Source organism: Peromyscus maniculatus, chromosome 6 (genome assembly GCF_049852395.1).
Source record: "Peromyscus maniculatus bairdii isolate BWxNUB_F1_BW_parent chromosome 6, HU_Pman_BW_mat_3.1, whole genome shotgun sequence".
Taxonomy (NCBI): Eukaryota; Metazoa; Chordata; class Mammalia; order Rodentia; family Cricetidae; genus Peromyscus; species Peromyscus maniculatus.
In genome coordinates this window covers 116264630-116286212 of record NC_134857.1, presented here as the reverse complement: position 1 = coordinate 116286212, position 21583 = coordinate 116264630, and the positions used below count along the sequence as shown (strand labels likewise).

General features: G+C 41.1%; 1 protein-coding gene across 2 annotated transcripts in view; it reads right to left on the bottom strand.

The window, feature by feature from the left end:
- The window catches only part of Ppp3ca (protein phosphatase 3 catalytic subunit alpha), a 291242-nt gene that overhangs the window by 132965 nt on the left and 136694 nt on the right, over positions 1-21583 (bottom strand). For both annotated transcript variants that reach the window (XM_006970334.4, XM_006970333.4), the window contains exon 2: positions 19130-19330. In XM_006970334.4, the coding sequence (XP_006970396.1) occupies positions 19130-19330 (201 nt within the window). The remainder of the gene's footprint in view (positions 1-19129; positions 19331-21583) is intronic.

Below are 21583 nucleotides of genomic sequence, written 5' to 3'. Positions count from 1 at the left end.
TTTATAACAATACCATGGGTCAAGGCAAAAGACCTCCCCCTTGCTCGATACAGTCAAGTGCCAACCCTTCCAAACAACCCTGCTGGGTAAAGCAAGCTCAGATTCTCTGACCTTGAGTAATTTGCGGCCTCCACAAATGTACTCACGGGTGTATTAAGTGTGTACACATGTATTGGACTGTATAGCCAATAGAATTAAAATGGCAAAAGCAGCACTAACATGCCATGTAGCTGAGCTTTGAATGTGTCCCACTGCTGTTAGAAAGAAATGGCTGACACCAAGGGGTGTAGCCAAGTGGAGAGCAGGAACCCTGGGATTTGGGCCCAGCTTAGCCCAACCAGCTGTGCCTAAGGCTGCCGGGCCACTCTTCCTCCACTCCGCCAAGCTTCCTGACCTGGGCAAGCAGCAAGACCCCAAGTCTCTTGCAAAAGTCCAATGAGTTGACTGTGCACAGCAGGGTAGGAATCAGAGTGAAAATTCAATGCTTAGAGGCAAACCTTCAGCCCTTACAGACATCCCCAAGTAGGAATGACTAGGGTAGTCACAGAACTGTCTACTGAATAATGTTTTTGCTACTAACATGTCACTACTCTAACTCCTGCACCCCAACCCACAGCCCAGAGTGCATAACATCTGGCAGAGCATTTGTAGCAATGGGACATATTAGCATGTTCTACTTAAAATTAATGAATGTGCTTTCTTCTCACTGTGCTTTGTGTTCTACAGTCACAGTAAAATAATCCAATTAAAAAGCAGTTGGCTCACTTACTTCTGTGAGAATAATGTAAAACAGTACTTATTTCTAACAGGAAACTGTTCTGGTAAAAGAGACCTATTATTTTGTTTTTAAAGAAAAAAATGTGAAATAATGTAAATCACGTTGATGACAGGAGAGATTCTGGATATCGAAGAACTCACAAAAGTTAACACCAGTGATTCTGAGAGGTTTTACAGCCCAGGGCAGAGCGGAAACTTTGATGTAAAAGGGACTGAGTCACACAGTAAGGGAAGCTAAGGCTATCTCTCACTTCCAAACAGAAGAGGTTGACATGGTGGCACGGGGAAGCCCTGATTAGCCTAAAGGAGCCTCTCATCAGGATCAAGATGTCACTTCAAAGCCATATGGTGTATGTTTAGAAAGCCAATCAGCATCAGGGCTGAACCAGGATTTGCCCTCACAATGCTAATCTCCCTATGAATTCCAGGCAGGAAATGGCCCAGGGAGGGCACCTCTCAGGGTTCCTGATTCACAGTCCTGGCCTCTGCATGTGAGCCTGTTAAATGGTAGTTTGCACAGACACTGTTATTTTCATGTTCCTTTCCTGTAAGACTCAGAGAAACTTTTTCCCCCTTTCCTTCTTACACAATGGTAAGAAAATCCTAAATGAAACAACTATACTTTAACTTGAAACCAAAATAAATGCCAAGCAACTCATAAAAGAATCAGATGAGTAGGATTCAGGCTCTCACAGAGCGAACATAATAAATAAAGGCTGTGTTTCCCAGCATAAGTTACTTTAATAGGTATGGTGCCTCCCTCCTTACTTGCAACCCTCTGAAGGTTGATGTCTAGTTTGAGCAGAGGACTTTGAGTTTGAGGTCAGGCTGGAGTATAGAGTGAGTGCCAGACCAATGGACAGAGGCAGGGGCGCGTGCTCTGGGACTTGCTAGGTAGGATCGAAACTCTGTTTAAATCCAAAGCCACTAGTCTACCCCTTACAGCAGTATACAGATGGGAGAATACAGAATTTAACCTTAAAAGTGAAAAGAAACTAACACATGGTACTAAGCACTTGCTTGGTTCAGTGACATTCTGCGAAGATGTCCGTGTTTTATTTGCCTGTAGTATGGTGAAGCGTCACTAGCACTGGTTGACTGAGCAATACAGCATGAAATCGAAACTGGCTCCAAAAAAGCACTCTTCACATTCAAAACCACTATTAAAAACCATGGTAATCCCTGGTCCTTAAATTATTTTATTTTATCCATCAATATAGAGGGTATCTGCTAGTGACTTTTGCAAGTCAAGCTGTGCTCTATTTCCTGTGGACAAATCTGGCTTCGCCAGCCCTTTCATCAACTGAAATGTTTACTTTGCGCCAACCCTTCCTGTCTTTCTCTCCATCATTCAAAACTGGACCTTCACCTATGAGTCACTCTCCAGATCAACTCCAGTCAACCCAAACAAAGACTAGCATTTCCACTGTGATTTTCACCACTGGCCCCTTTCTAGGAATGAGTATTTGCCACAGCGTTGATCTAGTCATCATTTAACCCAACAGAAAACCTGCTGGTCAAGTTTCTTGGTCCTCCTTCACATGACCTGAAGTGTCCCTGTAGTTCTTTATATCACAATTTTAAAATATAACCATACACGGGCCATTGTTACAAATCCTTACCTCATTCTCTGAACTGGTACTCTGGTCACCCTTAGCCACTGGATTTTTTTTTTTTTTTTGACCTCTGCTTAGTTTCAAAGGATTGTTACTGTGTAAAACCTGAGAATTTTGGCCATCTAGAATCTTATAAATGGCTGCATTATATTTGACCCCTATACCTTCATAATCTAAATATCTTCCGTTTCCTCAACTATCCCTGAAATTGCTCTTTTGTTAGTCTCAAGTGTAGGACATCCCACATTCTCTTATTGGGAAATTTACTTCCCAGTGAAGGTCTTTAGGAAAAACAAAACAAAAATAAGTTTCAGAATCAAACCTAAATCCTGTCGATGACCTCAGTACATGTTTGAGAAAATGTTACTATCCTGTCTCAACCTTACCCTCCTCCCAAATCTACTACTTGACTAAAGGAGCTCAGTCAACATCAGAGTCATTTGCTGAAGTGATTCACCTGGTACCTGGGCAGACCACAGAACCCTGCATAGTGCTGTGGATATCACTCTGTATGCTGTGAATGTGTTGCTCTGATTGGTTAATAAATAAAGTGCTTATTGGCCAGTAGCCAGGCAGGAAGTGTAGGTGGGACAAAGAGAGAGGAGAATTTTGGGAACAGGAAGACTGGGTCAGGAGTTGTCAGCCAGACACAGAGGAAGCAAGATGTGAAAACATTGGTAAGCCACGAGCCACGTGGCAATGTTCCAAGCTCTGGCGAGGGAGGCATCCACCCACTGAGGGCCTCTCCTGCCCAGTCTGCCCACGAGTGGAGCCCTGCTCTCTGGGAACTCACCTCCCCGCTAGGAGAGATCCTGGTGAGGCCCGTGGGAGGCCCCAGTCTCAGACCTTCCCAGGGGCGGGGAGAAATATTAGGATAACTGTCTAGGCTGCCAGCTGTCTCTGACTACTCTTGCAAGACTTCCGAAAGTTGCTTGTGTCCATCTCCTGTTTCTCAGGTAGCATTATATCCTTCTGAGGTCTTTGATGTAGCTGAGGACAAGACAGTTATAAATTTCCTTAGTTATGATAAAAAATAAGTTGGATATGAAACCTTAGACTCACAAATATAAGATAAATAGGGTATCTTCTTTAATTCTGTCAAATACAAATAGACTAGTTATTATAAATAGACTAGATATTGTAACTGTAATTCTTGCTTGATAATTATTTTGTTATATGTAATTTTACTATGTGAAAGTTAAAATCTCCCTTTTTGAAAAAAGAAAAGTGGGAGTGCTCTGGGATGTTCTATATATTAAATTTTTTGCTCTGATTGGTTAATAAATAAAACACTGATTGGCCAGTAGCCAGGCAGGAAGTATAGGCAGGACAAGGAGAGATGAGAATTCTGGGAAGTGAAAGGCCAAAGAAGAGAGACGCTGCCAGCTGCCACCATGAGAAGATGTTAAGATACTGGTAAACCATGAGCCACGTGGCAACTTATAGATTAATAGAAATGGGTTGATTTAAGATATAAGAACAGTTAGCAAGAAGCCTGATATGGCCATACAGTTTGTAAATAATATAAGTCTCTGTGTGTTTACTTGGTTGGGTCTGAGCAGCTGTGGGACTGGCGGATGAGAGAGATTTGTCCTGACCGTGGGCCAGGTAGGACTGGAGAAAACTCTAACTACATATCAAGATATAGATTTATAGAAATGGGTTAATTTAAGATGTAAGATCTAGCTAACAAAAAGCCTGAGCCATTAGGCCATACAGTTTTAATTAATATAAGCCTCTGTTTGTTTATTTGGGTCTGAGTGGCTGCAGGCCCGGGGTGGGGGGCGCTGAAGAAAACAACTACAGCATAGGATCTTGATACACAAGGGAGCAAGTGCACAGAAGTTAGAACACCTGCTTCCCCAGCACCAGGGCTTGGCCTGATGTCTCTGTTATATCCTGCAAGATTATAAGGCAGGTCACAGCCAGGCATCACGCTGCCCACAGTGGGTTACAGCTGAATGTGTGTGCACTGCATAGTGCCTGTTTCAGGGTCAATGATTCAAAAATAAAAATTAAGAAAAGTCTGTATCATTTCTTATGCCAATCCATAGTGTTTGTTTCATGTGATCCTGTCAGTATAAAAAAATATACACAACTAGCATTTTTGCTATTAAATCCTTGACATTTGACTGTCCCTAAACCAAATTTTGGATGTCTTCCACATTCACTCATGGAAAAATCACAGATGTCTACTCTTTGATAAAAATTACTGAAAATCTACATGTATAAATCATTTTTATGAAGATATGATACAGAAAATCACCATCCACAATGGGGGCTACATGTACACATCATCTTTATGAAGATAGGGAACTGATAATCACAATCCACCCTCTATTTATCTGGGAATGATGACTACAATAAAGGCCCCTCAGTTATGTGTTGCTGTTGGTCACACTGAGAACGTGTTAATAATATGGAAAATATATCTACTTTTCTAAATTTGACCTATTATATTTTGTGTATTCATCAATGGCTGCTGAAGGGAAAGAATTAAGTATTGGAGGAAATATCAAATTGTCAAAAATTCTGAAGATACTTTTAAAAAAAACCTTTAAAAAGTAATATATAAGGTTTTAAAAAAATAATATACTCCAAATATATAAAAGTTTTCATAATTAATTTTGAATCAAAAAAATCTTTTCCCAAAGATTTTATTTTCTTTTTATGAGCTTATGTGTATGTACTTGTTTTGGGGCATGTGCATGCAAGCATCTGCAAGGGCCAGAAGAGGGTATTGGGTCCCTTGAAGCAGGAGTTACAGGTCATTGTGAGTTACCCAATGTGGCTGTTGTGAACCCAACTCTGGTACACTGGACAAACAGGAAGCCTTCTTAACTGCTGATACATCTCTCTGAGCACCAGAAAAATAAAAGAAAATCTTAAAAAATTACTTTAGAGAGACAAAAGTGGAGGATCCTGTATTAAGCAAACTACTTTTCCAGGTTTCAATTCTCCTCAAATCCCTATGATCTGTGATCTCAGAGGATCTGACAAAAATATACAGAAAGCAACTCATCATTCTATGCAGCCAGAGTGCTTTAAAATAATCACATTTGATAAATAAAATAGAAAGGCATTAACAATTTTTTGACATAAAATTCATATATTACAATGAAAAGCTTAGAGAAAATAAAGTATTTTACAATTCTATGGGCATTTAGTAATTATGAATGGGCCCAAGAGAGAGATAATAGCAAAATGTCAAATCTTCACCTAAGAAATTACTAGAAGACATATACAGGGTAAGAGAATAATGTGAACAATACAATAAAGATCCTATCAATCACAATCACTAGGAACTAAGATGCATGTTGGGTATCACATGATGTGATGATTTACTCTTCACAAGGTATCACATTGAGGGATGACAGGGCTTTTCTGTACTTCTGGGACAATGAGACTAGAAAAGGTAGAAAAGGTCCTTCATCTTCCCTTACATAAAAATAAAAAAGAAAGTATATCCAAGACCTCTAAGTTTTCACAGATGTGAAATCAAATCATTAAGTATTTCATAGATGCACACATGGGATAGTTGAGGAGGTTTTCTTGTCAAGTTTTATTTGCAGGGATTTCCCCAGCAACTTCTAGCCAAGTTAAGAGACAAAATATCACAAGATAAGTATTCAATAATGTAGGTATACATAATAAAACACCATGGGAACTAGGGCAGAGCAAAGACCTTGCTATGTGAGGGTTCAGGTCTCAGTGAACATAAAACTTAAGCCTGTTCTTGAAAATACACAGAATTCATATTAAAGGAGAGGAGAATATTTACCAAGTAGATGGAAATTCCCTGACATAACCATTGTTCATTAAATGACAATAGAGTATTTTTCCTCTGGAAACCAGTGGGATTTGCAGCAGGGACCTGCTGTAGCTATTGCTGGTAGGAATGTAACAATTTGTAGGGGAGATACAAGTGGTTTTATATTTGAGTTAGACTACAGGCTCTGGAATTTACAATGAAGATCCAGATATAATTGGGCTTGAATATGCATTAACAAAAAGATCATTTATTTGCATCAACAGTAACTTGGGTGATATGGCTCATATGCAGAACTGAGACTCAGGCATCATCTCTTTCAGTGTCTTAGTCTACTGGATGTATGACATCTGACTCATGGCTAGAATGACATCTTCAGCTCCTACCATTCTAAATATATTGGTAAGAAAGGGAAAGAGAGATGGAAAAGGCATTTTAGTTTGGCTTATCCGTGTATTCTCAAATAATATATACCATTTTTGCTTGAATTCCCTTGACTGAAATTTAGTCCGTCTGCTATGGACAGCTACAATATAGGCTGTGTCCACACTCATCCTTCAGTCAAGCAGCTCTGTGAACAGGTTAGAAAAGGTAAGACCCGGAGAATGTATGTAGAGAGACAATATAACCAACTCAGTCTGTCAGAACAGCATTTCATGGTGTCCTCTATTGAAAACATTTAAAAATTCTGTTTATCTTAACTCTTCTTGACATCTTAAAATCAAGGGTTTTATAACTAAATATACATCAAAACTAAATATGAATACCATAAAAACTTGTTAAAGCCATTACAGAAAACAATGCACTGTTTAGGTTATATACTATTCAAACCTGCATTGTGCTACCGTCATGGGCAATGCACTGCCCCCTTTCATGGTGCAAGTTCTTTCTATTTGGTAAAGTGTGAGGACAGAACAGAACAGTTGCCATCTTTTCAGCAGGGCTCCCCTTGTTCTTGCTATTGTGCTGTGTACTCCAAGCTCCTGGCCTGTGAGCTTCTGAGTGATTCTCTGTCTCTGCCTCTCATGCCACAGGAATGCTGGGAATACAGATGTGTGCCACCACATCCAGCTTTTTATGTGAGCTTGTAAGATAAAACTTGGGTCATCAGGCTTCTGCAGACAGCATCTTTACCCACTGAACCAATTCCCCCGGCCTTGTTTTTCATCTTAAAAAATATTTAATGAATTAACTGATTTTGAGAGGGAGGGAGGAGACACGCACACACTAATGTTTTGCAACATCTACTGTTTAATGGATATTTGGGGGCAAGAAAAGAGGAAATGCAGTTTGGGGTCCTCCCTTCACTAGATGGCTGAATTGCACTATGAGTTACTCAAAGAATTTCAGGTTAGCCAGGCGGTCAGTGGTGGCGCACGCCTTTAATCCCAGCACTCGGGAGGCAGAGCCAGGCAGATCTCTGTGAGTTCGAGGCCAGCCTGGACTACCAAGTGAGTCCCAGGAAAGGTGCAAAGCTACACAGAGAAACCCTATCTCGAAAAACAACAACAACAACAAAAAATTTCAGGTTTGCTTGTAAATGAGTCGCGTATCTCTTACATGTTATAAGTCCGAACCTTAATAGTAAGGTCATGGGGGCCATAGGGGGATATGAGTTCACCTTTAAAATATTACTTGGCTTTGTAAATATATATGTGTGTGTGTGTGTGTGTGTGTGTCTTAATTTTCTCATGTATAAAACTGGATGCCTAGTGAGTTAATATTGAGTTTATTCCTTGTTTAAAATAGAACCTGAAATATTAGCTATTATCCGAAAATGGTTCACACTGCTCCACAGCACTGAAAAGAATAAAAGCATATTAGAGGTCAATCAATATACATTATTTTGACATACAATCTCTTAACGTACAATTTATTTTCTCCAACTGTACTTCTGATATTTGCATACTGCTATCTTATTCAAAGACTTACTGACATATCTTAAAACTAACGAAGATATTATTATAAAGATAGCCCCAGCTTTCTAGAAAGTCTTGAAAGAGCTCACCCCTGGGTCATGAGAGTTGAAGAACTGGCCCTGCCCCACACAGACTGTAGCCCTGGGGAGAATGGGCCCTGCACCTCACCCGGGCAGCACACTAGAGCTGACCTTGTTGGAGGGGGAGTGCTGGTGAGCGGGCCCTGAGGTAGAGAGAGCAGAGGAGCTGACCTCACCCCTCTCCAAGTATGCCATGTGGTGGCACGGGTGAGGGGAAGATTCCCTCCACCCCTTGCCCCTTGCCACCTGTGGCAGCCAGGAAAGCTAGGCTCCGGGGCATGAGAGTGGGAGAACTGGCCTTGCCTCTCACCTGCTGCAAGCACTGAGGAGAATGGGTCCTGCACCTCACCTGGGTAACACACACAGTTGAGCTGGCTCTGGTGGTGTAGGTGCAGGTGAGCTGCCCCCGACGCCCCCAGTACACGAGAGCAGGAGAACTGCCCTGCCCCTTACTGCTGACAGCACAGGGTTAACTAGCCATTGAGAGCTTGCCCTGGAGATAAGGATGAGGGAGAGCTGGCAGGTGAACCAACCCAGGTACCACCCAAGCCCGGAACCAGAGCTAATGGTTGGCCCACCCCAACATCTACCTGATTGGCTGGAACCCATGAAGGGCCGGCCCTGCAGATCCAAAGCTGCAGGACCTCCATGACACAGGGAGTCCCAGTGAGGACCCAGCAGAAGGCAAAGGCCTCAAACCATACCAATGACTCATTGCAATGAACACCTAAAAACAAAGGTGTATGGACTAAAGGTACACTGTGTGCCTCACTGTGTCACACTACAGCTTCCATGATGAGATTTTCTTTCTTTTCTTTTAAATTTTATTTTATTGGGGTGGGGGGCGGACTGCAAGGGCAAAGATGAAGGGAATGGGATTGGGATGCATGATATGAAATCCACCAAGAATCAATAAAAAGTTAGAAAAAGGGGTACAGAATAAACTATTTCCAAACTGTGTTTGATTCCTGAGACTTGAGAACCAGAAAGCAACATACAACTGCACATGTAAAATCCAGGAAATGTAAACTTTGTTGATGGTTCTATAAACTACTATTTTAAAAAGTCGATTATAAAAATTTGAAAATGAAGTGTATTGGTATCACAATGATGTCAGCCATCAAACACAAAGAATCGTTGTTTTGACCAGAGATGTATAAAAACTGCTCACTCTTGAATGGTTAGTTAATTATTTGTGAATTGAAAATACTTATTAGCTAATACTGCACAATTTTATTTTTCATTTTCTTCTTTCAAACTGATATTCTGACATCATGATCAATGCTTATGAAAGTGTTATTGTTTTTATTAGAATTAACAACTCACTTGGAATGTAAGACAGCTGTGGCCCCAAGAACCTACCTACACCTTTTTCTCCCTCCGTATCCCTCTTGGTCTTTCCTTATATCCCTATATAATTTCAAAATCAGGATACTGTTCAAATTAATATAGTTAAATGGAGGCACATGCCCCAAATCACTAAGCAAGGGAACTGAACTCCAGGTTGGCATTTCAGCTGCACAGCAGTGACAAGAGGTGGAAGAGAAGCAGCTCCAAGAGGAAGAAGGAAGGTCCCAGGGGGTCATCACTCCACCTCTGCTGCAGCCACATCACTTCACTAAACCTCAGCTGCCAGGGTGGGAAAGCTCTCCACCTCATGGAGAAGAAAGCAGACAGGTGGAGGAACTTGGCCTGTGGTACGGTGCCAGCGACTGGTAGACTAGAATAATCAATGACTTACCCAGACACCATGCTGGGCAGGGTGAAAATACAGTTTGATGCTGTCATTAGCCAAGACACAGCAGGTGATCCGCACCACAGTGATGGAATCCCATGTCTTACTCTGACCCCACCGGATTATAGATAAAAACAAACATACGCACATACATGATGAGCTGCTAGGCCAGTTTAATGTGTGGGTACCAGAACAGGCAGTGAGAGGGGGCAAAAAATACCTACAGAGTAGGTTATTTCTAGAGTAAAAAGCTAACTGGACACAAATTGTTTTGCAAAAGAAAAGAGGGGGGAGGGCAAGTTTTTACTATTTCCTTAGTTGAGAGTCTCAACTTGAAGTGGATTTTTATATAAATAATGCAGGCAATTTGTTAACTTTCACCTAGCTTTGATACATATTTAATAGGTTAAGACTAAGTTAAGTCCCCTCTTTGAAGGCACTGGCTATTAATGTTTAAAACATGCTGAAGAGAATTTCAAAGAAATAAAGCCTTTGTTTCAGGAGAATGATTTTCTGATAATCGTTCATTTACCACATAATATCCAAACGTGCGATCAAACTTCACCTTTTAAAGGCACATGAAAACCTACTTTACTGGACCTGCAAGACGATTCCGCATATGCACACCGCCTGTGAGCACAGCCGCCCCTCCAGGCTACTGCCAGCCAGCTGGAGCATTGGTTGTGACTTCAGAAGGCCGGTCCACCTTTCTATCAAGCCGGCTGTTTCAGGACAGTGGCATACTTGGTCAAATCATGAGCATGAGTCCTTGGCAGCCCTTCGTTGGCTGTAAAGCAAGTTCCTTGGTCAGAAGAGATGCTGTGTGGGATACCATGATGGTGGATAAGGCCTAGTTATGGTGTTTTTGTTTGTCTTTTAACTTTGCCTTAAAATAAGAATCCAATGATTACATTACAGAAGACCAAAGCAAATGTGCCTCTCACTCTGAGAAGGAGGAAGGATCAGCCAAAAACTCCTTTGTTTGAAAAGGCAAATAAATGACTTTGTACGTTATTTCAATCACTTCTCCTCTATAAGCAACAGGAGACATAGGCTGCTGGCGGCAAGGCCCAACTAAACCTACTGTGTGCAAGCCACCAGGTGACAGATCAGATGGCACACTCATAGGCCAGCCCTAGTGATGCCTTCTAGGGGGAACTGGGTCCATTTATTAAAAATAGATTTGTATAATTTTTATTAAATTACGCATGTGCGCGCGCGCGTGTGTGTGTGTGTGTGTGTGTGTGTGTGTGTGTGTGTGTGTGTGTCACAGCAATATGGGAGGAGCTCAGAGGACAATATTTGGGAGTTGGTTCTCTCCTTTCACCATGTGGGCCCCAGTTATCAGACTAAGGTGGTCATTCTTGGCAGAAGAGCCATACCTGCTGAGCCATCTCAGGGGTCCCCAAAAGGAGTTTTAAATATAATGTCTAACGCTGATCACAAAATCGAAAAGTAAACAACAAGAACACTTTCTTTAAGAAAAATACTATCTCAAATAGAATAAAAACATATGTTCCTGACAAGACAGGTAGCATAAATAAAATGATCATATTAACATTCTTTCTTATAAAGGAACTCTCTTTAAGTATGGTGGCCCAAATTCAGGAAGACAAAACCAGCATATTCTCTCTTGTGTAAGAATCCTAGCCTATAAAGTAATAAATATATATGTTACATATTTTACATATACAACTATACCTACATATATGGAATTTATGCCCATATATACATACACATATGTGTGTGTGTGTGTGTGTGTGTACATATGTGTGGGTATGTGCATATGCAGGTACAGTCACATATACACAGATATATAAGTTTAGGTAGGCTTTAAAAATACTAAAAAGAAAACAAAAGAATAAAAGTAGGCAGTGAAGAAGGGCAGAGGGATGGGCAAAGGGACACACATGACATGAAAGAGGTAAAAAGACTGAGGAGAATTTAAGAATGGGTCAGGATGGTTGCAGGTATAAAGGGGAAAGAGAATCTCAGAACACATACTTGTTTGAAAACACCATCATGGCATCTAATGCCTTGTATGGTAATTGAAAAAAATTTAAGTAGAAAAAAAATTGATCCCTAAGAAAAATTCCTATTTCCCTTCCCAATAATCCTCATTTTATTCTATCATAGCATTTTATGATTATAAACAAGAAAAACTCTTCGAAGCTGGGAGTATTAAGAAAACAGCAACTGTAACAAGGAACCTTCCTAAGAGAAGACAGCAGGACAAGAAAGGCAGCCAAACCCTAGGTCTGACGGAGTCCAGTGACATACCATTGTCTCCTGCGCTGACATGCGCCCTGATGTCAGACGGGCAGGGATGGACCACAGAGAAAGGATTAGCCAGGAAAACTGAGTCAAAGAGTTCCCCTATCAGCAGCATGGAGACATCATTCAGAATATTGGAGAGTATGTTATAATTCTCTGAAAATGATATGATTATTCCCTGAGTGTGTTCACCATCATCATAAAATCAGCACACTCCTGCTCGTCTAAAAATCCAAAAATATTTTATGTTAAATTTTATGTCAATTTTCATATGTTAAAAGTCAGAGAAATACATTTTGTCTCTGCATATCTTCTTCAATACAGCTTTACATACACACACACACATTCACATACACGTAAGTTTGAAAAAGGATCCTTTTTAAAAATAGAAATGACTTTTGACTAATTTCATATATTTAATTTATATAGTATGTCAAACTTCCGAATTACTTCATTAAGACCAAGATTAATAAATTCAAGGAAAAAAGTCAGAAATAGGGAACAGAATAACAGAATACCCGCTGCTTAAATTATTGATATTTACCTGCTGCTTAAATATTGAAATGACTGACATACACAAAAATACAGACCCTGAGGTTCCCATGTGTTTCCATTATGCTATTATTATTATTCACTATGTGCAAACCAGCCAAGAATCTTCATTAAAGCTATTCTGAAATAGAAGACCACTCACAGTGCAGCATAAGTGTAAAGCTGAGGCACACAGACAAATGCCTAGGCAGAGCAAGGTCTTCAGCTGTGAGACCCTAACCCATTATTTAAACCAGGTCCCGCAAGGCAGTGCCTTGTCAAGAGCATCATGATGACTGTTACAGACTCAAAGTCTCTGTTCTGTATTTAGACCTCCCGAAACCATCTGCTTCCCGAGGGCCAGTGAGGGGTTCTGATCCGTGTTCCCGTTTGGAAATGCTAAGCTAAGCGTGTTCCTTTCCGTACCTCTTCTGTATTTGTTCAGTGAAAGGTCAACTGTGCAAGACCAAGAAATGAAAAGATGAGTGAAATAGACTTTACTATTACCGTTGTGTGTGTGTGTGTGCGCGCGTGTGCGCTGCCCCCACAGGCCAGGCCAGAACTATACTGACTTGCCTGCACTGGGCCGGGTACCAAGCGTAGGCTCAGGGCTGCAGAGAGAGCCCTGAAAATCTGGCCACTGAATCTGCAAGTGGGCAGAAAGCCCCAGAGGTAATATTCTGTCCCCATGTAAACTAAGTCCATGCTGCTTCATGGTGACAAACGATAGTAGGAGAAGAATAAACACTGATCTTTTAGGTCCCACTAGGAATTCAATCCCCACTTAGCTCTCCCCAGAGTCCCAGGCAAGGGGAATTCTAATTGACGTCAGCTGCTTCAAGGGAAGGGATACCGTGACCTTAAACTTGGCCCCAGGTCCACTCTCACATCCAGGAACAGAGCCAGAGGGTTCTCCTGGCAACTGCCTGATGTGCTAAATGGCAGGCCTAGCCACTGAGGGAATCCTGACCTGCACCAGGGACAAATCCCCCACTGCAGGAAGCATACAAACCAGAGAGATTAGCAGTTTGCCCAGATGATGCTGGCCTATCCCCTCAGCCCTAAGAGCAGAAAATGGGTTCTAAATCCCGCTCTGCAGAAGCTGCAGCTCCTGCTCTGGCCCTGCTCTGCAGACAAAGAGAGAGAGAGCATTCTAAGTCAAAGGGAAAAAGGGGAGGTATGACGCTCCAGAAGAAATGCAGTACACTGGTTCTCCATGTGAACAATTTTACCTCAGTCAAGATGCCTTTTATGGATACTTGTTTGTAAAACACAAATTAAATATTAGTTTGAAAGTCAACATAAACAATCACTCTTTAAAAGGCTCTGTAATACAAGTCAGAGCCATTCTCTGTCCTCCGCCAAAATCAGGGCTCTTGCTCTTGGAAGAGCAGGAAGGGTTCCTGACCACTCTCCCAACAGCTCGTCCCTACCCACCCTTCTCATCCCATGTGGGAAGCTAGCCTAGCTAAGAACCTTGTTCCAACACACCTCCTTCCCGCTGCAGATACAGCAGCACTGACCCAGATCATCTGCACATCTGTCCCTTGCCTATTCACCTCTCACTCCAACTTTCCATGAACATACCTTGCCACCACACAAAAATGTTTGTGTCAGTTTATGCTGTTATTTGCTAGCCAGACGTCTATTCTGCACCTTTTTCATATACTAAAACAATATAGGGACTAAGTCAAACACCAGATCACCTGCTGCACTTTCTAAGTTCTTCCTATATTGGTTTTTTTTTTTTTTTTCTGGTGCCCACACATTACCAGACTCCTCTTCTACAGCTCCTCACAAATGACAGTAACACCTGTGGTGCGCTTCACAGCGTTGAAGAAAAAGGTGGCACCCTGAAAGTCATAAACTTCTCAAAGAGTTCTAGTCCACTAGTGGGCACGAGGTGGGTCCCCGATAGCTTTTTGTTTTGTTTTGCTTTGTTTTATCTTGCTTTAGCTGAAAGAACCCAGTGGACACTGTCTCAGAAACTACTGCTATTTAGAAGACGAGAAAGAGTTTGGGTATTGAGTGAGCTACACTTACAAATGTAGGCCATGGCCTTTAGTTAGTTTAATCAGTGCTTTGATGTGTCTATCTTTGGGCAAACATTGTTTCCTGCCACAGTCTGTCCTTGGAGGGCAGCAGCCAGCCATTACTCACAAGTGAATAATCATTTATACCACAGGTATACGCCCATCTATTATGTTGAATGTCCAAACTGAGCAGTCGCACTAGTATCTGGCTACATATTTTTAAAACAGCATCATGTATCTACTTGCAAAGAAACAACAATACAACACAACCCAACTTTCAGAAGTCCAAAGAAAAATGATTTTCTTCCTCAAACGCCTCTGACAAGAAAACACACTCTTCACAATTTATCTGCAGAATATGAATTTCCACTCTAATCAGATAATTTAACTTAGGGAAGAGAGCAGGGCTTCTTTAACATGCCCACCATCCCTTTGTCTAGCTTGGGAAACCACAAAGGAAGGCTTGCTGTGTTTCTATGTCCGCAGGCCTAATGGCACCCTCCAGGAAGACACAGCAGGATGCTTCCTGTCACTTCTAACCTCTTCAAAATGAAATGTACAACATTTAAAAAGAAGAAATACCAAAAAGCACAAACCTTGGCATATTTAATCATGTATATGCGAATGTGTATATCACACATTACATATTAATCATATATATATATATATATATATATATATTATATTCATCCATCTATATATGGATGACTATACAGATTGTCAATAACCAGGACATCACTAGTTCTGGGGGTCAACTCAAATAAGCAAACCATGAGAAAATTGTGGCAGATGTCAGGACCACTCCTCCGTACACAGAAAATCCTTTTTATAATAAAAAGCACAAAAGAGATACAAGAAAGCTAAGGGCAGCAAACACTGTATACAGCATTTGCAAATTACAATATTTGCCATTTGCTTTGTTTTGAGTTCTTACTGATCTTCTGTACTTAATGTGGAATTACACACATGTACACACATGTACCCATAAACATGTGAAATACACACACACACATACACACACACACACGCCACAATCACACACACACACATATATACATACATATGTATGTATATATGTGTGTATGTATATATATATATATATATATATATATATATATATATATATATGGACATAAAAATGAAAAGGAAACACCCTAAAGTCAGGTTTCTTTTGTTTTTTTTTTCTTTTTTGGGGGGAGTGGGGGGTTTCGAGACAGGGTTTCTCTGTGTAGCTTTGGAGCCTGTCCTGGAACTCATTCTGTAGCCCAGGCTGGCCTCGAACTCAGAGATCCGCTTGCATCTGCCCCCCGAGTGCTGGGATTAAAGGCATGCGCCGCCGCCACCACCACCTGGCTTCAGGCCTTTGTCTCCCCAAAACACACTTTTGTCCCAGTCATGTTTCCTCACAGCTTCCCACTACCTGGTCCTTGCCAGAAGAAAGGTCATTCTCGTCTTTCTTCTCTGAATTCTCCCACGTGTTTTCTTTTAAAATGGCAATCAGAATTATATGAAGGATACTTTATCATGAAAATTTTCAAGTATAAACAAAATTGACTTTGCTGATTCAATTATCCAAACAAGTAAACTCTTAGTTAAAATATAAATATCTGGCTGACTCAGCTGTCCAAATAAAGTAAAATCTCAGAATACAACAACCATACACCATAAAACATTACCAAGACGCTTCTTTCCAGAAGGATTGGTAGGAGAGGCTTTCTGGACTTTGGGGTATTTGCAGGGACTTTATTGGTTGACTATTCTTTATCCAAAACCCTGAAAGCTGACATGTTCTGGTTTCTTGAATATTTGGATGGTCCCCTCTTAGAAGGCTTCAGATTTGGGAGGATTCTAGATTCCAAGTTATAGCTATTTCACTTTTATTCCAAAACATGAAGAGAAGCTGAACGATTTTCTTGATCAGTATGCTCTGTTCTTCTTTTCTAATCTGCCCATATGTAAACTTATGTTCAGAAAGTCATGTGTTGGAGTTTGTTCCTTACCGTAGCTGCTGTGGTCTGAACACTTAGGTCTCCCCCAGATGCCTGTGTTGAAATCTAATACCCAATTTGAGAGACTTGGGAAGGCTGCATGAAAGCGACTCCAAAGCTCTTGTAAATGGAATCTGTCTATAGACTGAGGCCCCTGCCCTCAAGCTCCTCCCGTGAAAGGACACAGGGGAAGCCACTGTCTGTGAACCCGGGAACAGGCCCTAACCAGGGGACAGTAAATCTGCCAACACAATGATCTCGAACTTCTCAGGCACTGGTATTATGAAAAAATAGATTTCTGTTGCTTAAAAAAGAGTTGGCTTTGGATAATTTTGTATAGCAGCCTAGGCATACAAAGACATTGGCTTTCTAGTGAATTAAACATAAAAATGTTTTCTCCCCTTTACCAAAATGTTAGAATAAGTCCTTTTTACCCACCTTCTTTGCCACTATTATTTTATCTTTATATTCACCTACTGGAGGTTCCACAAGATCCTGCCTTCATTACAAAATACAAACATCCCTCCATGAAAAGCTGTATACTGGCACGTCCCCATACCTATTTCTGTACTGACTACAAGGCTTTCCTCCCCTCATGTAAAGTTATAGGTAATTGATTAAAGATTTCAACACATCTTCATATCTCTGTCCTGAAAATTACTAAAAGGAGCCAGGTAAGCTCTTTATGGAATCAAGCGTCTTTATGGACGGCCCTGAGGCTACATAAAGGATTAGGTCTCAGGGATAAAACCTCAGGCGCCCAGTTCTTCCACAATTTTCCTGTGTTTTCTTCTAGGACAGGCTAATCAAACAGAGATGACTGAGCCATCCCAGAAAACACATTACCCTAAACATTTATTGCATGTTTCGTTCCAGCTATAACTATCACCTCCATGAACACCTACTGCATTCGTGAATTAACATGAAATCTTCACTTGAAGCTGCACATTATCATGTGAAAAGGAGAAAAAAATAAACTAATAAAATATCATGTCATTTGTTCTTATTGGGTTACAAATAAATGTAATCATAAAGATATTATCCAATGCTTACACATGATCATTAAAGTGTAGAAGGCAATTATAATCAAGTTTTAAGATAATTCTGCTGCTATGGGTTCTTAACTAGTATTTAAAAACTAATTTTATTTCATCATATTTTCAGAGTTTCAGCCCTGGAGAAAGCCAAGCACCACCATGTCCTTGTATCATTAGGAGGAGATAAGACAACACTCCATCGGATAATATGGAAGCTGGGGCTCACTCTGGGGTGCACAGGGTAGGTTTATGGCTTGATTTAGTGACAATAGCCCAATACATGGTTACTCCCAACAGAACAAATGCTTTCTGCTGTCTAACACTGAAACTGCTAACCAAAAATAAACTATGCATGATGTCAGTTTCTTGGGACCGGGTATCCTGAAGGACTTTTCAATCAGCAAAGGTCTATTCTGATACTCAAGGAAGCACATCACTGTGCTAACAGTCACATTCAAACAAGCTCTTCAAGAACGACAGCAAAAGCATATGAATACTCCGACGATGAAAAACACAAGTGTATATGAAACACTTTCAATGTCTCCTTTCTTCCAAATATTCTGCCTTGAAATGTTTTTCCCTTGCGAAGTTAAAAATATTTTTTTAAAAAATAAACATTTTTAGCTCCACTGAAAATAAAAGCCTATACACTCAGCAAACTCCATAAACAGTATATCAAACTCTCTAGGTATTAGATGCTCTGTTTATAATAAGATTGAATTTTTATGACACAAGAGTAGCATCCTTACAACAAATACATCTCTTTCTAAGAAAAGTGACAGAGCAACAGCATCTAGGAAGTAAAGCCTAGGCACAAGACAGTGGAGGAAGGAGCCCACACCGGCCTCCTTAGTCAAGTCAGTGCTTCTCCCACTTTAGTGTGGACCAGGACTCAGAGGACTTAATCAAAACATAGAACGCTGGGCCTGACCCCAGGGACTCAGAGCCTGAGAATTGACATTTGAACACATTCCCTGGTGCTGACGAGAGGATGCAGCCTGGGGATCATCCTCAAAGCACCATTCACTCTGTTTCACTTGGACACGGCCACCACCTCTGTGGGAGGCTGAGGTCACGTTGTCTAACCTTGCCTTATGGTAGGGTTTCTGCTGACAAAACATGGCCAATTAGTTATACCTGCAGCAACAGTGTAGTACATCACTTTTGAGAACACAGTAATTCAATCTTGTAGACAGTGAAAATAAAAATATTTCTATGCACAGACAATATTAATCCCTTAAGGATGCCCAGATTCAACAGTAGAAGCAGATGATGTGTAAGGTGCCTGAAGGCTCACTGGGAGGTAGGATCTTTGACTGACTGTTCTATATAGTGGTTGGTGTACCTTGGCCTCCATGGTTGGGTCTTACCTGTGACTGGGGCATCAATATCCAGCAAGTTTTTTTCCTGTCGAAGAATCGAAGCACCCTCTGTTATTATTCTCAAGGCGACACTTTCTTCCAGCCTGCCCTCTTTCATGAGATGTGCTTTTAAGATATCCACACGAGGCTTCCCGTCATTATCAAACACTTCCTTTGCTGTCAGCCGGTGACTTGGCGGAAATGGAACAGCTGAAAGAAGAGAAGTCCAAAGGTTACTTACTACATTAACCAAAGCACAGCCACAATGGACTGCCGACCACCGAGTAGGCACTCCATCGCTAACCAGCTAATGCTGTCTTTAATACATTCTCCAATTAAAAAGCAATCAGGGTCTGTCAAGAGTTAAAGACTGACTTCTTCCTTTGATTCGAGAAATAATTAGTGGCCATGGAAAAGGGGCTTATGATTCTTCTCAGTCAATACTATTGTTTACATATGAAAGATCGTGATTGAGTTTATTTAATCTCTAAAAAGAAAACTTCCTGTTAGGCAATCACCAATTCCATAAATGAAAACAGACCCTAAACATACATTTAAAATCCACAACAGCAGAGATGGTTTTGCTCTGCTGGGACCAATGCAAGGGATAAGGCAACTCAACACGTTTGTCTATTCCAACTGAAGTCCCATCTCTGAGTCCAAGCCCTACTACTAACTACTCACCATTACAGGAAAGAACAGAAGTTTTAAAGCAAAAGACACAAAATGAACTGAAACTTGAGCAGGAAGGTCAAATTTACATTTGAAATTATGTCAACAACTCAATCCATAACACATCTGCCACACAAGCTTGAAGACTAGGGTTCAATCCCCAATACATATTTCCAAAAGGCCATGCACAGTGATGTATGCTTGAAATTCCAGCGCTGGGGAGGCAGATTCTAGGGTTCTGTGATGACTGTCCAGCCACCTTAGCCTAACCTGTGTGTCTCAGGTCCCAGTGAGAGACCAAACCTCAATATGCAAGACTGAGAACCTCCTAAGGATCAACACACACACACACACACACACACACACACACACACACACACACACACACACACACACACCACATCACACCACACACATGACATTATGAAGAGGGAGGAAGGAACTAGTGTCGTAGCTCGATAGGTAAAGTACATGCAGTGTAAACATGAGGACTCACACTAGGATTCCCTAGTATCCACAGAAAACGCCAGGCTTGGTCATTCACCTGCAGGAGGTGGCAAAGAGAAAGGCAGATCCTTGGAGCTCAAAGGCCAGCCAATCTAGCCCAAAGGGCAAGCTCTAGGTTCAGTGAGTGATAATATCTCTCAAAATAGTAAGGTGAAGGGGGACAGAAGACCCTGGCATTGGCCTTTGAGTCCCTCAAGCATGTGTACACATATGCACCCACATACACACTGCATATACAGATATAAATATGAACACACACACATATACATAAACACATTTTTAAAAGAAAGACACAATATAAAGTCAGACAAAAACAATCAGGAAAACATCATGAAGACAAATATTATGATTGCTTAGGTAAAAGAAACAAAAAAAAAAACTCGGTCCCTCTTCCATCTATCCTGTGCATCTGTACAGTGAACATTTCTCTGGTAGCGACCTTCATTCTAACATCTGTTGAATACCTGCCACATGCTCTCTCTGCCCTCATGGATTCACCAAGCTCCGAGAGGTGCCAGGACATTCAAAGATCCACTGTCAGAGATGGGTATCATGAGTTCTAGTAAGCAGGCCATGAGCTGCTCTAAAAACTCATTACTTGTCTGTTTCATACAAGAATGCATCCATTGGACAACTCAGGTCCATTGGCATCATCAACAGAACTTGCCTGTGTCACACCCACTATGCCGTATTCCTAAGGGCATCTTCATTAGGACCCTTCACTCAGCAAAAACACTTGATTTCCAAACAAGTAAACAAGAGAACTGTTCTCCTACTGTACAATATACTGCCTCAAAGAAGCAAGACTCATGTAGATACACGACAAGAAATGTGTGCAATCTAACAGCATACTCTTGTTACCAGGATAAAATTGTAAAAACTTAAAAAAAAAAGAACAATGACCAGAAAATAAACTTTTCCATGTGGATGCAGTCATGGCTTTCCTCACAGTCTAACCATTACACACATCTGACAGAGCCGGAGCAATGAAGAGTCAGCGGCAGACTCCATGGATGACCAGGAGGCTTTTGTGCCCAGACCAGTGAACATGGGTATAAACCTTAGCTCTGAACTCTCAGCTCTACGACCTTGGAAAAGTTAAATAGCCTCCTCTGGCTTCAGTTACCTCGTCTGTACAGTGGGATTACGTCCATTTGAAGAGTGTTATAATAACTGAAGTAAATAGTAAGAATGGCAACTAACAGCTACAGCGCTGTTATTCTATGCCAGGCACTGTGTGGGTAATAAAATCAGACACAATGGGAAATTATAAGACTAATAAAG